The sequence below is a fragment of the Hibiscus syriacus genome, unplaced genomic scaffold (assembly GCF_006381635.1).
Source record: "Hibiscus syriacus cultivar Baekdansim isolate YM2019G1 unplaced genomic scaffold, ASM638163v2 tig00110503_pilon, whole genome shotgun sequence".
Taxonomy (NCBI): Eukaryota; Viridiplantae; Streptophyta; class Magnoliopsida; order Malvales; family Malvaceae; genus Hibiscus; species Hibiscus syriacus.
Window position 1 is genome coordinate 6,835,812 of NW_024062764.1, and position 15,718 is coordinate 6,851,529.

Sequence of the window (15,718 nt, forward strand, 5' to 3'; positions counted from 1 at the left end):
TGGAAAAAATATTTGGGAAATGCAAAAACTCATTTACTGTTGATGTCTTCTATTAAACGTAGATAAGTATTGAATGAAACATCATTTTTGAAACCTAACAAAGAACTTCAGATTGATTCGGACTCATTTGAATTGCTATCTGATACTCTTAACGAATGAAACTAAGTCTAAGCGGGAGCAAAACTTAACCGACTCAAAATATTTTTTTTACTCGAATTGATTTAACTTTGAGTTATAACTTTATAATTTTTTTTTATTTTTTTTAAAATTCAAGTTATAAATTATAACTTGAATAACTTAAAATTAGTTATTAGTGGGTTAGTTTTTAAGTTTGAGTTTTTTCGACATATATGTATCGTATATGAAAAAAGTATGAAGAAATATATATGTACGTGTAAGATTATATAAAATCGTTTAAATTGAAATCAAGTAGTACATAATATTATAAAAATTTATAATTAAATTTAAACAGTCAAACAACTCGAATTGAATTTATAAATTTGACTCAAGTAAAAAAGATTTAAATTATAAAAAAAATTATCAACTTGAATTATTTTAACAAAATTATTCGATCGAACGCTTGCCTCACCTGAAGTTCGTCTATCGTGACCTACCATCGGATATAAAGTCGTCTTGTGGACGTTCTTATAGTATGCCTAAAAAACTTGCCCATTAAAGATATGAAATTTACAAATGCTTGTGATTAATGGATCAGACTGCATATACTAAATATATTTATTTAAGAGTCGGACATATTATTTTTAAAACTCATATAAAAACACATCTAGTATGAAGCTGAAATTCAAGATTGCTGAACATGGATTCCCCATCAAAATAGAAACCTTAAAAAACCAGAAAATTTTCATTAAGGTAAATGTACCGTCTTCTAATAGAATTTCTCATAAAATTGTTTATTAAGTTTCCCACCAATTTTGTTACTTCCCAAAAAATGAAAGAGTTAATTGTATCATATATCCTCGAATTATAATCCTTACTTTAGATTGGTCCTCCTTTTGAATATTTTAATTTTATCCCCAAACTCTGACTCTCATTCAATAATAGTCCTTAAACTTTTGAATATTCCATTTCATTCTCAAATTCATCTGAATATATAATTAGTTTCAACTATAGTTTAAATATTTTTTTTATTATTTTCAAACATATAGTAATATAACTTGGCCTAACGATTTTATTAACAAGGTATTTGATTAGTGTATGCGTATAGTTTGGGATGAAGTTTGAATGTTCAAAAAGTTTGGGGACCAATTTAGAATGGAAGTTATAGTTTGGGGATGAAATTGAAATATTCAAAAGTTTAAGGACAAATTGAGAATGATAATCATAGTTAATGGATAAGATTGAAATATTTAAAAATTTAGGGACTAGTTTAAAATGAGAACCATATTGTGAGGACATGTGGTGCAATTATCTCAAAATTAAATATTGATAAAAGTTAAGAATTTGAATACATCATGTAAAAAACTTTTAAAGAATGAATTAAAAAGATTATCAATTATAAAACTCAAGTTATCTAAATAGTAAAAGAAAATATTATTTTAAAGATTTTAAATTTGAGTAACTATATTTATAAAGAGGCTACATTATCAATTAATAAGAAAAAAAATTAAAACAAATACTACTTTTAAAATCCATTATTCAAAAAGAATTTCATTAATAAAAAGAGTTGATGCACCTCAAATTGATAAAAAAAAAATTGTTCATTTCTTCATCTAGTTGCTCGACAGATTTCTTTCCATGGTGATAGGCAAAATGCCGTTCATCAAAGGCACTTTTGAGGGGTTTGATTCGTAAAAAGGATCATTATTAATGAAAATAATTTTTTAGAAATTATATTTTATGTTTTGTTCATATAAAAAAATCATCATTAGATAATAACATATTACTCATAGTATTACTTTTTGATTAAAATTGTGGGATTGTCGGTACCTTTAAATTCTTACGTAGTATAAATTTTCTTTCACTTTGAATAAAAATACTCCTGAAATAATGAATTCTTTTTGTATGGATCATTTTTAAATCTTATTATTTGTGTTTTACTCAAAAGGGTAAATCACATATTTAGTACTTAAACTATCAGTTTTAATTCATTTTAATACATAAACTTTTAATTTTTTTAAAAGCATACCTAACGTTTAGTTTTTGTTTCATTCCAGTACCCTGCAGTTAAAAACTTTATGCGTTTAGTACCTAAACTTTCAATTTTTTTTTAAAAAAACTTAATGTTAAATTTTGAATAGAGGTACTAAAACAAAACAAAAACTAAACATTAAGTATGGTTTTAAAAAAATTGAAAGTTTAGGTACTAAAACAGACCAAAACTGATATTTTAGATATTAAACGTGTAATTTACCCTACTCAAAATTATAAACATAATAATAACATACAAATAGTTTGATTTAGTAAAATATTAATAAATTTGAGTAGTTGAAATTATTTTATATTTTTTCATATTTAATATATTAAACATTTATAATTTTATGAGGTGAAAAAATATATTATTTAAAATAATATTTTATTTTGAGTTATTAAAAATGGATCTTATACGGTGAAAACTTATTTATGAAAATAAATATGATATTTTTCCTCAACCATTTGACATTGAACACTCACATCCCCAACATTCCTGATAATCGAACTTGAAACCTTAAGAATAACAACAATTCATTTACCACTAAGGACCGAGGTCGCTCGATTTGTGCCTAATATTATAGTTTACTTGTTAAAAAGAACAAATATCACAAGGATAATTTGGTAAAAATATACATTAAAATAATCTTATGTTTCTCGAACCAAACATTATAATCTTATATTCTTGCTAAACAAATAAAAAAGCAATGCATCATTCATAAAGACATTAGGTAATCTCATTCTCAAAGATAATACTTACATTCAATGGCTAAAAAAGAAGCTAGTAGACACTTCCCATAAATCGAGAATAGAAATAAAAGAAAATAGCGCCCGAATAGAAAACTCTGCAGAAACCTTAAGGCTTCTGTAACGCCCCATACCCGGTCCAGGAGTCTCAGTCGAATACCCGAGCTTACATTAGGTTCCAATCGTGTTGGACAAATCATGATCCACATTACGCACATTTTACGGAAGCAAGCTATTTTAAATTTATTAAACATTCATCAGCATGCGACGTTTAATGTAATTAACATGCAATCGAACTTCCAATTAAACATGCAAACGCTACATTTAAATGCCTAAGGGTAATTTAGTCATTTCATGTCACACAAAAAATCGATTGTCAATTCACACCATTAAGTTTACCACAAGTTAAACATAATCATAATTGAGCAACATACAAAATTACTATAGAATCGGACATCAAATGCTCACCAAATTGATCATACAAGTTTAGGGACTAAAACATAAATATGCAAAACTTATGTACCAAACAGTAGCATACAATTGACCAGTCCAATATGTAATTAAGTATGTTTAAAAGTGTTCACTCAAGTCTCATCAAATTCTGAGTTAAGAGTTAAATTAATTAAGCATAATGATTTTATGACCAAATTGAAATTATTTAAACATGATAGGGTCAAAACAAGACTCATAGACACTTCTGCCCTTTAATGAAAACAATTTCCCCACTTTTCCTCGGATTAACAGAGAAGGGATTGATCCTTTCTGAAAAGGGATCGATCCTTTTCCCTGAGGGATCGATCCTTTATTAAAGGTATCGATCCTATGTTGGACAGAAACTTTGGGATCAATCCTTTAGATCTATGGATCGATCATTTTTGGAAGGGATCAATCATTTCTCCTAAAGGATTGATCCTTTTTCTAGAAAAGTGCATAAATCACAAGAACATGCATCTTTGGCTTGATAAACGATCACATAAAAGTAACTATAGACTAGGATCATGCTTGGACACTATCCAACCACTTCATATATGTCAAAACAAAGGTGTAGCATTTTTCATAACACAAGTCAACACATTATTCATGGATTTGACACCAAAAATCAACAATTGCATAAAAGTTCATTTCAAACACAAATCACCTACTATTTTTTACATTTAATATCTAATTATGCATCTTAAGAGCCTAACAAATTTAGTTTACCAAGTTACACTTACCTACACACTCTAAACACTTCTTTAAGGCCTAAATCAACATTTGAGTATTCACATGCTTTAGTTAAACAATTTCTTGCATAACATTCTTAAATCAACACATTATACCATCATCAATCTTCAAGTATAAAGCAAGTGTTACAAGTCTAGTCCATACATCAAAAGTCATCAATACAACATATATGCCTAAGTCTCAAACGTCACCCATATTGCCACACTTAGCTTTCCGAAAACACATACAATTCATTGAACCTTTGCCTTGCTTGATCACTCCCAATGCCAAGCCTCTCGCCTCCGCTCGATTCCATTACTCTGGAAAGTGTTAACAATGAGTGTGAGATAAAGCCTAGTGAATGAAAATTATTCAAAGACAATGCACATAGTCAAGATGAAGCATTACCCTATATGCTCATGTTTAATATGCCCTTACCTCGTCGTTCAAGTAACATCATGACATGCTTAAATGATCAATGGCATATTTTAAATGCACATAATTTCCATAATTTACCAATGTTACATAATTACTTAAATCATGGCATTCACAAGGACTCATGCACAATTACCTTCTTTGGCAAGGCACACACAAAACACACATACTTTCATTTTAAGATTAATGGCCTTTGTTCAAAACACAACTCACTCATTGGATAAACGGACTCCATACAACTCCCATTTTGTTTACGGACTCACATAGGTCCAAAACCACGAATTACATAGTAAAGCTCTACGCCCAGCCAAACCTCGTATCTTCTCAGAGAAAAGCTCAACGTACCAACCAAACCCCATATAATCCGGAATCACACATACTTATACAAAACATATAGAGTACTCTTTCCTAGGCATGTCTTTCATATTCAAAGGTCTCATTAAGAACAAATAGCCAATGAATATGGTTCACCAAGAGCGATTGTCAATGACGCATAGTTTTCACATATTGGTTCAAATACATTTTGAAACACACTTACGAATAGTTTTCATGATCACCCAAATATATGGACAGTGAGAAAGTTCAACTCGTCCAATCACATATTCAAATTATACACTTTCTCTTTAAACACACATCGGAATTGTTGATCATGATCAACTCATATATTTAGAATATATATAGATTTTCAAAAATCGCTTTCAAAATTCTATGCATCATTTGAAACACAACACATTCACATTTCACATTCACTTTCCATAATTTCGATATATGAGGAATCATATACAATTCGACATAACTCCTATTTCATATTCACATTTTCGATATACGTGTCATCACATACAAATTTACATAACTTAGATCATCATCAACGCCATTATCCAAATCACATAAACATATCATAATTAATCAAATGCACCAACTAGACAAACCTCAACCTTGAATCATATCCATTTCTAAGAATGAGAGCCACTCACCTTGCTGTCCGAAAATCGAAAATGCTCCCAAACGCTAACCAAACGTTCACCAAACACCAAGAAAAAAATCTCCCCAAAAACTAACACACTAACGACCTTGAAAAGAAAGAAAATAACACATTACAATCTATTCTAAAATAGATCATAATTCTCTATTTCTAAAACAGAGTGAAAACATCGAAATTATCAAAAATCATACCGAAACGACTCTTCGACACCTCCAATCTGATTTTTCATCACTTATCCTTTACAAGAACTGATAATCAACAACTAAAATCAACATCTAATCCAATTAAAACCGCACAAATCAACCTTTACAAACCTAAATTCTTGGATTCCCAAAAATACCGAAATTCCACATTATTTTCAAGAAATCGATATCCAAATCAATAGCAATTGAAAACTATTTTAATATGATTATAATCACTCAAAAAACAACTCAATTTCATTAAGAAAACCTCAAAATCAACTCAAGAAATCAACATATTAATTAACTCTGAAAATCAATTGAAATCTTTGTAGTTAAATCAATAATTCCACAAAATCATTAACACAATCAGTTGCCCTCGAAGCATGAAAGAAAACCAAGGAGAAGATCCTTACCTTGCTGAAAATAGATTGAAATTGAGATCAACAATAGAACTCCATTGTGATAAAGCCTTAAAATAATGAAGAGAAGAAAAGAGAATCTTTGAGAATTGAAAACAAGATTAAGAAGAGTGAATTTAGAAATAAAGAAGAGAAAAGAAAAGGAATTGATTAGATAGGTTGAGAGAAAATGACAGAAAATAGTGGAAGTTAAGAGAAGTTAACAAATTGTGAAAATGAGAGAAAATTAAGAACACCGGAATGAAAACAAATAATTAAGAAAATGTAATTTAGATTAAAATGAATCTAGATGGAATTGTGGTTAAGAAAGGAGAAGTTAAAATACTTTAAGTTTAGGAGGGAAAATCTAAACATAAGCCTTGGTAAAATTGCTTCATAGACTTTGGATATTGTAATAATTCACAAAATGGTCACTAAAATTACAAATTTCCAATTCTTTCAATCTAGTCATCAAACCAATTAATTTAAATTCCAATAGTCATCAAACCAATTAATTTAAATTCCAATAGTCATCAAACCAATTAATTTAAATTCCAAAATTAAAATCAAATATATAAAACCACTTAAAACCTTTTCAGAACATTTACTAAACAAAAATATAAATTTAATATTTTCTTTCTTTCTTTCTTTTTATCGGAAATCCAAAAATTAACTCAAAACCGACCCGAATTACCATACCCGATTTTAGGATGTTACAACTTCAGCTCAAATCACAAGAACAAAACCATAACCAAGTATCTGATGTGCTCGTCGATGGCCAAAAAGCCCCATCTCACTCGTATGATGGAATCTTAGCCGACAAATCCAGTGAGAATGGGTCTTGCAATGATAACCAGAAAAATGACGAGGAAGATCTGGATCTCTCCGATAGGAGGTCCTGAAATTGCTTGGTTGGAATATCAATATTCAAGCTCTCACAAACAAGGTCTATGCTATCTGAAAACCCTTGAAACGACTCACTCTCATGGATCTGAAAAATGGATATTTCTTAGCAAGATTTCAAGCAAACATCAACTACAACAAGGCCCTAGCAGACGATCCTTGGGTCATTTTCGGTCAATATTTAACTGTCCAGCCGTGGTCGATGCAGTTTAGCACATTGTAAGCCTACCCATCATCAACCACGGCATGGGTTCGCTTTCTAGGTTTGTCTGAATATATGTTTTAAAAGAAAATTCTTACAAATATTGGCAAACTTGTAGGTAAAGTCGTGAAACTGAACCTTCGAAAAGACACCATCAATCCTATAAAATTTGCTAGGATTGCGGTGTATATCAACTTGGAAAAGCCTTTAATCTCACGAGTCGTGGTAGACGACAAAGTTCAACTGATTGAATACGAGAATCTTCCAAACGTTTGCTTCACCTGTGGGAGATTCAATCACCTCAAGGAGGCGTGCACTCAATCGACGACCCCCTCATCAGGTTCTCAAACAGACAACAACATAGCAACGTCAGTCTCGAATGTATTAGTACAAGTGAGTAACCTGCCCAAGCTAAACACGTCCTCTCAATTGGATGCCAACGATTGATCTGATCAAAATCCTTATGGGCTGTGGATGATCGTTGAAAGACGTCATCGCTGGCCACAAACGTAAACAAAAAACTTAAGGAAACAAAAACCAAGGTAACTAAATCCCAAGGTTCCCACTTTACTTCCCTCGCTACCTTCGATCTTGACAAATCTACTCCTACTCAAATAGTGGTAGGAAATTGATAACTCCATAAAAAGGATACTTTTAAGGCCTTTTCACTTAAGTTATTGTTTGTCTGGTTCATCTAGGTCATTTTAAATTCATGTAATTACATTTGTAGTGGTTGTGTTATTTTTACTTTGTTAAGGTGCTATATGATGGGAAAAGTGTGGTTAGATAATGATGTGCAGAAAGCAAGGAGCATATGATAAGTTGAGAAGAATGTTGTGGCATCACATGTTTTTGATACAGACTGAAATGCCTTGCTATTTCTGGTGCAAAAAAAGACAAAGAGATATTCAAAGCACGTATCTGCTGCTGATAACTGTCTGAATGGGATCCGCTTCCACCTATGGAGATAAACTTTACGCACAAAGAATGAATTTGAGGGTATGATGAGTTTTTTTATTATAAAATTACCTAAGAATACCCTTAGATATTTTATTTATAAGGACACCACGAGCCTTAGCTCGTTTTCCACCGTCATCGCAACCTCATGGTGGTTGTTAAAGGCCATCGAAAGGTCGGGTCTTCGTCGAGGAAGGCCCAGTCGGCCTATGACACACCTGAACAATATCGTTGGTCTTGGAAAGTGTCCTCGGTCACTCAAGTTAAGTGTTATCATTGCTGTTGTATGGTGGCTGGCCGATTGGGGTTACGACAAGGCCGACCATGACACCCCGACCCTTGGATGCTGCTGCCAGTACAACCTCAATGCCAGCAGCCTCGTTTAAACGTTCTGATATATTGTTATATTCGACCTAAACCTCTTGTTGGATCCCAAAATCGAATCTTAATTCCTCGTCGTAAATTATTATTTCGTTCTGAGTTGGTTTTGGGATTCAAATCGCAATGAAATTTTTGCAGGAAATTTTGAACCGGGAACTAAGTTACCGCGTCTGCCACTGTTACCCACGAATATCGAACCGAATCGTATAGCTCGTGTCGACTGCACTGATTCAGATCGACCTACTACTCGAGCTGATCGTGATAGAGGTTATTACCGTCGCTAGCTATTTATCGAGGTATGTCTCTATCGATGCTACATATGTTTGATTTATTTGCATGTTTACTTGGTATATGACTTGAAAGCATGCTTGAGTGTGAAATTAGTTGCATTTATTATAATTCAGAAATATCATGTGATGCATGAGGAATTGTCGGAATTGGATTTATGTGATGTTCTTACAAAATATGTGATTGCATGAAATATCGTGAATCAGAATATATACTTCAAAATTAATATATGCCTCTGAAATATTATTACTCGGATCAGATAAAAAATCATATATTTTGTCATTTTGCATATCATGTTGGGACGAATATTGATAGGGGAAGTTCAGTGCATTCACTCGACTAAGTGAATGTCACTTTTTCGGATTCAATAGTCTCAGCCTTTATAGCGGACCTCACTTATATGGTGTATGAGTTGGAATTAGTGTAGTTATGGGGAACCCACTCTTCCGGGTAAGACAGAAATACAAACAGGTGAATGAGCATTGACATATAATTAAATTGTTATTACAATTGATAATTTGACGTATGAGTATTACTGTATGCTTCAGTCTAAGCCTTGTAGCATACTCCCCTTAGTTTCTTCTTTCAGATTCTCAAGCTAGGTTAATTGGTACTTGTAGTTGTGTCTTTATTCAAATTTTATTATTTTTATAAATTTTCTATTTCTTATTTTATTATTATTTTACTTAGATTTTATTTAATATGTTTATATATTTTGGGACTTTGGACATAAATTTTGTTTTGGACTGTGGACTTAAACCTTGGATTCAATATATGTTTTATTTACATTATATTTATAATTCGATTTATTTTGGTTATTTTTAATTATTTGTAATAAATAAATGTGATGGTTAATTATTAAGTATTTTTAATATAACGTTTGGGTTAGTTCTGGAAATTTTAGTTAGGGGGTTACAGGTGTTTTTCGAGATAGCAAGGGAGCGTGGGTTGTAGGTTACTGCCGCTCCATCGGACGCTACTGGCCTCTCTATGTTGAACTTTGGGTTTTGTTCAACGGACTCGAACTTGCTTGGAATCGTGGTTTCAACCGAATTGAAGTCGAGCTTGACAACAAGGTTGTTGTCAATAACCCAAGTCTTCCCCACGAACCCGTTATTGTTCGTAGAGTCCGAAAGCTCTTGCCCGCTAATGGACTATCAAGCTTTCTCATGTGAGCCGTGATTTGAATACGGTGGCTAACGTCGCCGCTCGCTATGATCAGTCTAGTCCTGCACGATATGGTTAAGGAGAAGAGGATCCTACCCACTGCTTGAGCAGTCAATTCTTATATTTGTAACAAAAATTATTATAATACTTATATTCTGTGAACCAAACGTCACGTTATTATTTTCTTTCGAGATCGTTAATGACATTTTGTAAGGATCGTTAATTTTCTAATTTGGTAGTGGAGATAAAGAATCAGTGAAGAGGGGAACAAAGGGGAAAAAATAGAAGTGTTGTTATAGAGGATGGAAAATGTAGATTTTGGTTCTATATATTTGATGAGTTATATTATATAGAATACAGATATATAGATATTACATAATAATATCTGTTCATTTATATTTTTGTTATAATTATTTTTTTTTAGTCTTTATTTATTTGCATTACACCATTGACATGTTAGTTTTAAATAATTTTATCATAAATATGGGACATGTCGTAAATTACTTATATTGATATTTAAATTATTTATTAAATAAATTTGATTTTTAAAAATACTTTATAATTTAGAGGGAAAAGATTAAATATATACATTGACTTTGATTTAGTGTATCATGTATGAAGGCTGACTTAATGTAATTATGCACATAAAACAACGGGTAAATTATGCATTTAGTACCTAAACCATCAATTTTGATCGATTTTAATATTTAAACTTTTAATTTTTTAAAATCATATCTAAAGTTTAATTTTTATTAATTTTGGTACTTAACGTTAAATTTTAAACAGAAATAAAAATTACTAATATAGACTAAAACTGCTAATTTAAGTACTAAACGCATTAAAGTTTTAGCAACGGAATACTAAAATGAAATAAAACTAAATGTTATGTATAAATTAAAAAAAATAAAAATTTAAGTATTAAAACGGACTAAAATTTATAGTTTAAATGCTAAATGCATAGTTTAACCTAAAACAAATTGGGACAATAAAAAAATTATCACAAATTTGAAGTAACGAGTAAGAGAAGATTCTTTAAGCAAGTTGTTCAAAACATTAAATGCATCAAAATCATAGCAACAGGAAGACAAAACAGCTTGGGACAAATAAAGCAACTTCAATCCAATAGTATCTAGAAAATTTATATAAAGCTCTACGTTTCCTTTGAGATTAAAAAAAAAAATCTCCAATGCTGCTAACTTATGATCTGGGTTTCTCTTTCTTCTCTTTGAATAGTGCCAAGAGCGAAACACCGGAGACCTTCACCACTTTGAATCTAACTCCGGGAATATCGCCGACTGCATGACCCTTTCGTCCCAATCCAGCGATCAACACCTCATCCTACACCAATATATATTACTTTCAGGGGGAAAAGCAGCAAAAAATTATTACATGCACGATTTGATTCGAGTGGAACTCACATTCTCTTCAATGTAGTTTAAGCAACCGTCGTTGGGAACGAAAGCGGCAATCTTCTTTCCGTTCTTGATCAATTGAACTCTAGCACACTTTCTGATGGCAGAGTTCGGCTGCTTAGCCTCGATACCTCTATATACATTTTAAACTCATTAGTACACGCATTGAATTACAGTTGTTGAAGGCAAAACCGCAAAATACACAAAAAACCAAAAGAGGATCTAGTCTTACATCTTCTCAAGGACAATGCCTTTGGCATGTGAAGAGCCAGCAAATGGCTTCTTCCATTCATTTCCAAGGTTGGATTTTTTGTAAGCTTTATCCGCCCACCTCTGCCCTCGGCGGTGAGTCCTCTGCTTACGCCCAGCTCCCATACCTCGTGTCTTCCTGAAAGATAAAAGCTTTAATGTCCTCTACAGAATGGTCTCATGAATTTTTGAAATGGATGCAAATACCAACTTTTGTTTAGCCCAATAACTTCTATATCATCCGAGAAAAAATCGATATAATATATGTACTTTAAAACAAGCATCATTTCAGTGTAGTCTTCAATTCTTCCAAATCATTAAACTCTAATCTAAACAAACATTTTCTTCACTTCCATAAGCTAATATACGACTTGTTAGACATGAAAAAAAAGAATCCCTAATTCTTATAGCACATAAATTAAGCCTGGAGAGAACCCAAAAATTCAAAATAAGCATAAAATTTTAGGTTCTCTAAAACCTAAAGCAGTTGCAAATGGAAATAAACTTAAAAGCTACAAAAAGGCATGTATTTTCTCATACCCATCGCCCTAAACAACTAAAGGAGATGAAAAAAATATTAAATGACCAAAACCCACATTTGAAACCCGATACTCATCGTCAAAAACCATTTCTTTCGTTGGAAGAGCAAAACCAGCTTAAACACTGTGAATAAGAAAGGAAAGGAAGCAGTAAAGCTATGGCGATAGAGAAAGGATTTTGAATCGAGCAAGAAAACATATCCCATTTTGGACGACGACAACAACAACAACAAAACCCTATTCCCATATGCAATGGGGGTAAGGGGAGGTATGGTAGTAGGCTGCCTCCAATACCAGGTTGAGAGCAGCTTCCGTGGAAGACCTCCAGCAGTTAGAAAAATTAAAAGTAAAGATAGAAATGCCAATAAATAAATAGTTGAACAGTCTTTATATGCAGTCTACATATGTGCGTCTAAAATGTGAAGTAATCCCTATAAATAAATCCCTGCATAAAAATCTCTGCATATAGACAGAAACGTAAGACCCGACTAATATTTAAAAGGAGCAAAACTTGAAGTAAAGGATACACAAAATTCAACGATAGAAAGCAACGACAAGGAATAAAGTCAAATGTGTTAAAACCTAAACTAAAGTAATACTACTCCGCTACCGTAGTTCTAAGCCTTCATAAATTCCAATGACAGAAACGTATAAAAAGAAGAAGTCATGGAAATTACTACAAATGCATAAAAAGAAGACAGAGATGATATACCCTATGGATGTGATCTGTACTACTCAGTTACCCTGATCTTAAGTCTTCATACCCCATTTTGGACGAGCAAGATTATTCTGATTGATCTCAAAAAAAAAATCATTCTGATTGGAAAGAGGGCTTTGAAAGAACTGATTGCCGAGACTAAAACGACAGACCCGCTGCTGGCTTTTTAACCAATAGGCTCAAGCCCTAGAATTTATAATATAGCGATAAAAATCTTAATATGACATCAAATTCTAAGGGGCAAGTATTGGGCCCATAATGGATTATATTTTTAAATAGGCTTAATATAAACGTTAGTGTCAAAATTATATCGTTTTTATTTAGGTGTTTAATTTTTTTTTGTCAATTCATGTGTTTAATATTTTCAATGTTATTCTTTTTAAGTGTTTTGATCGTAATAATGTTAAATTATGTCGTTAAGTGACAAATGTCACGCTCAGATAATATTAATTTTTTAGTTTTTAAAAATATAAAATTTTAAAATTTTATGAAGACAACATGTGTCATTTCGGCAGAATTTAACGGCGATAACAGTTCAAACACCTAAAAATATAACACCAGAAACGTTAGACACCTGGAATGATTGAAAAATAGTTTCGGCACCTAAATGAAAAAGTGTAAAGTTGGACACTTATTTTTATATTAAGCCTTTTAAATATGCTTAAAATTAAAAAAAAATCAAATTATTCCTTATTCTATTCGTTGATTAAACTTTTTTTAATAATATAGGTACTTAACAATCGACGTTATCGTTTTAAGTTTTTGATTCGTTAAGACCATTATAACCATTAAAAAAATCTATTATCTAGCATGTGTTACGTTTATAATATTTTTAAAAATTTATTTAAATTTAAATTTAATTTTTAAAAATCTCTATCTTTTCTAAAATCTAAAAGAATTAAAACTTTAAAATAAAATAATTTTAAACCTCTTCACTCATGTCGATCGACATCGTTGTCATCGGTGAATAAGGTATCGGCCAAACCTCCAATGTGACATGTCGACAATAGTCACCCATTGTTGTAATTAAGATTTTTACGTGCGTATTTCGTTTTCCAATGAGATTAGGGGGATTCTCCCTGCATCTAACTTGTGCTCAACGAAAGAGATGGTAGGAAAATAAAATTAGGGTTATGGATCTAACATATTTTTTTTCTAATTTTAGTGAAATTAGTTTTTTATATATAATAATATTTTTATTTTTTAAGATATTGTTTTTAAAAAATAAATATAAATATAGCACATATTAGATAACAAATTTTTATAACAGTCTTTATGATGTAAACACCTTGAATAGTCATTAAAAAATATTAAACACTTTATTGAATTGAACAAAGAAAATAAACACTTAAATGGAAAAGAAGTATATTTTAGATAACTTTTTATTGGGTAAAGTACATAAATGGTCCCTCAACTATAGGAAATTGCTTTATTGAATCCATCCGACTATTAAAAGTTATAAAATGATCTCTTAACTATAAAATGTTGCTTTGTTGAGTTCTTTGACAGTTAAAAGTTATAAGATGGTCACTTGATTATTCATATGTTCCGAACTCGTTATTTTCTGTTAAAATATTAACGACAGTCTGAGTTGGATGTTAATCTGTTGTCCGAGATATGATAATCGTTTTAGATTTTAGGATCATATTTTATCATATCTCATACAGTAGATTAGCATCTAACTCAAACTTTTTTTCTCTTGTGAAAACATGTTTTTAACAATTCTTCAACACATAGAGAAGTTGTTAAGGACGAATTGGATGGTTGATCTGAAACACATACCAAGAGAGGCCAATTGCGTTGTTGATCTCGTCGCTAAACAGATGTGGAAAAGTCAGTAGGACATTGTATTTCTGCAAAATCCCTCAAAAGAAGCAAAGGAGTTGTTATTAGCTGATATAACGAACAACTAGACTGCCCTCATACATATGTACTCAACCCTAAAAAAAACCACCATCAATTAAAAAAATTAATTGAATTTACCAAATATTGAAAGAAAACCCAACAATCTTTGAAAACGTTGAGCTATCTTTATCTTACACATGTATGGTTGTTAGAAACCATATCATAAAGAAGCCCCTAAATTTGCAGAAGAAAATGTCATTTTGCATATCATTTAAGAACAAACTTCTTGTTGCTACTCAGTTTTAATTATGTTGTTGACGTTGGTTCTCTCGATTCAATTTGTGGTAGGAGATGTAATATAACCAAAGGTAAGAACAACTTCCTTTTGAAGCGACAAATATTATGTTGGAAGAAACCTCCAAAAAGGGACTTGTGAAAAACATGGATGATCATTTTGTTCTAACGTTTTTCCTGCAACACAAGGATTGTAACATATTACCAAACTATCAAGTATTGTAAGATACACTTTTGATAGTAAGACAACTCTACAAACCAATGTTCTATAATTAGAGCATCATTTTGTAACTTTTCATAATTAAGGGATTTAATAACGTCCTAGAGATCATTCGTATACTTTACTCAAAATAAATTAAATATTTTAATTTATTAAAAAACTTAATAAATAAGTATCTTATATGAGACATACACAAGAAAAAAAATTAAAAACACATTTCTTAACCATCTTTCTTTAGAAAAATCAAGACTATACATTTGAATATCAAATTGATCTTAAATTTTGAGTAATACAAATCGGTGACGCATTTTTTTAGCCGTATATTAAGGCTGCCGTACGTGATCCTTTCCCCTAGAAAAGGCATATGAATCCGAAGCCATTCAAATTAAACATGTTGAATATGCACATTCCGAGATTTAGAACTTGAGAATCGAGCTGACCGAAACTC

General features: G+C 31.3%; 1 protein-coding gene across 1 annotated transcript; it reads right to left on the reverse strand.

Annotated features, from left to right (window-relative positions):
• Window positions 1-11,190: 11,190 nt before the first annotated feature.
• LOC120129625 (40S ribosomal protein S23-like) lies at window positions 11,191-11,801 on the reverse strand. Its single transcript, XM_039147089.1, has 3 exons — window positions 11,638-11,801; window positions 11,412-11,538; window positions 11,191-11,331 (listed from the first exon to the last, which is right to left on the reverse strand). Exons 1-3 carry the CDS (start codon window positions 11,778-11,780, stop codon window positions 11,191-11,193), a joined length of 411 nt encoding a protein of 136 aa, XP_039003020.1. The 5' UTR covers window positions 11,781-11,801.
• Between the last annotated feature and the right edge of the window lie 3,917 nt (window positions 11,802-15,718).

Excerpts from the sequence above, each read along its gene's own strand:
- LOC120129625 (XM_039147089.1), bottom strand. The coding sequence starts at position 11,780 with ATGGGAGCTGGGCGTAAGCAGAGGACTCACCGCCGAGGGCAGAGGTGG. Across the intron at positions 11,539-11,637 it reads GGCATTGTCCTTGAGAAGAT|AGGTATCGAGGCTAAGCAGC; the intron begins GTAAGACTAGAT and ends AAATGTATATAG. Across the intron at positions 11,332-11,411 it reads TAAACTACATTGAAGAGAAT|GATGAGGTGTTGATCGCTGG; the intron begins GTGAGTTCCACT and ends ATATTGGTGTAG.